This window comes from Condylostylus longicornis, unplaced genomic scaffold (genome assembly GCF_029603195.1).
Source record: "Condylostylus longicornis isolate FDR11 unplaced genomic scaffold, ASM2960319v2 ptg000010l, whole genome shotgun sequence".
Lineage (NCBI taxonomy): Eukaryota > Metazoa > Arthropoda > Insecta > Diptera > Dolichopodidae > Condylostylus > Condylostylus longicornis.
Genome location: NW_026577979.1, coordinates 24,490,824 through 24,492,348, shown reverse-complemented (window position 1 = coordinate 24,492,348; position 1,525 = coordinate 24,490,824). Strand labels below are relative to the sequence as shown.

General features: G+C 27.9%; 1 protein-coding gene across 1 annotated transcript; it reads right to left on the bottom strand.

Moving 5' to 3' along the window:
* Positions 1-457: 457 nt before the first annotated feature.
* Positions 458-1,226, bottom strand: LOC129619092 (uncharacterized). Its single transcript, XM_055534177.1, has 2 exons — positions 855-1,226; positions 458-779 (listed from the first exon to the last, which is right to left on the bottom strand). Exons 1-2 carry the CDS (start codon positions 1,096-1,098, stop codon positions 526-528), a joined length of 498 nt encoding a protein of 165 aa, XP_055390152.1. The 5' UTR covers positions 1,099-1,226; the 3' UTR covers positions 458-525.
* Positions 1,227-1,525: the final 299 nt, after the last annotated feature.

The following is a 1,525-nucleotide window of genomic DNA, read 5'->3' as shown; positions in this document are numbered from 1 at the left end:
AGAGTGATATTGAGAAATTCAAAAAGTAGGGTTTATAAAAATTTATTAATTTGTTACAAATAATTGGGAATTTTAGTGCAATTAACAGTTGTTTATTGTATCCTAAACAACAGAAACCTACATTTTATGCACAGATATATAAACGCAAATCTAACTTTAGCCCTTAGCCACGTATTTTAAGAAAAGTTTTCCGCCTTAGTCTAAGCAACTTTCCTAACAAAGTGGCAAAAAATTGCTTATTAATTCAACTTTGTCCATCTGTTCTTGTCTCTGTCCACAAATCTTCTACAAAAATTAAGATAGAAAGCTCAAATTTTATAAACAAAGAGATTTTTGCTAGAGACTTATTTCTGAAGAAGAAAATTTGTACCTCCACTATGTTTATCTTTTACATCTACACTTTGCACTATGACATTTCACTGTATTTTTCTAAAACTTTTCTAAAAAAATATTTCGATTTTATTTTTTAAATTTTTTCTTTTGAACTAAATTTTGCTTGTGATATTTATAAAAGATTTTTAAAATTTAATATCCATAAAATGCAGCTCTGTAAATAAAATATGAGGTTTGTTTAGCTTCTACAACAATACGAATAAATCTTTCGCCAATACGTCCCGCAACAATATAAGCTTGACCATTTCCAGATGATTGTTCAACAATAATTTCAACATAAGTTACAATACCACCAACGCCAGATTGAGGATAGCTAAGTTGAAGTTTAACATCCTGTAAAGTTGGATAATAGTAGCTATTTTGTCCATTCGATAATACTCGATCAGCTGAAGTAGTGAGCAATAAAATAATATAATGTTGATAAAATAAATATAATGGGATATATAGATTAAAAAACTTACATGAGCTGAGACGTCCCATTGTGTAACGAATTGGGGCTTTTTGTCCGAAAGCTTTGGCTTTAACAGCTGGAATTTCTTTATTCATTGGAGTAACAGTAACATCTGGATTTTGTTTTATGAAATCTTCTATGCTTTCAACAAGAACTACTTCATCAATAGTTCCAGATTGAATTGCTGGCATACTGACTGCTGATGCAACAGCAATACACAAAACAGCACAAACTAAAGAATAAACTTTTCTCATTTTGATATAGAGTTTTATTGTTTCGATTGTCTTAAAAAAGTATTTTATTTAAGCACTTCTGCTGATATTAAATTTTTAAAAATTCTTTCGAAATAAATTTCGCTTTTAGAGACCAAAAGTTCGTCTGAAAGTTTTTTTTAATTAAGAGAGGTATTTATACTTATGAATATTTAGATGTAATTAAGAGATAACCAGACAGGTGAATAAAATACAAATAAAAAATAATATTGATAAGGTGCTTTTAAACACTTTTTTGTGATATCACAAAATATGATTTTGTTAAGCTTGCCAGCTTTTTGCAACTTCAAAGTGGAATATCTTTTGAGTAATAAATCTCAAGAACCTTAAATTAAGAAAGAAAATTAATCAGTTATAAGTAAACAAGTGCTTTTATATTGTGTTATTGTATAAATTATGTACTTATAAT

Excerpts from the sequence above, each read along its gene's own strand:
- LOC129619092 (XM_055534177.1), bottom strand. The coding sequence starts at position 1,098 with ATGAGAAAAGTTTATTCTTTAGTTTGTGCTGTTTTGTGTATTGCTGTT. Across the intron at positions 780-854 it reads AATGGGACGTCTCAGCTCAT|CTGATCGAGTATTATCGAAT; the intron begins GTAAGTTTTTTA and ends TCACTACTTCAG.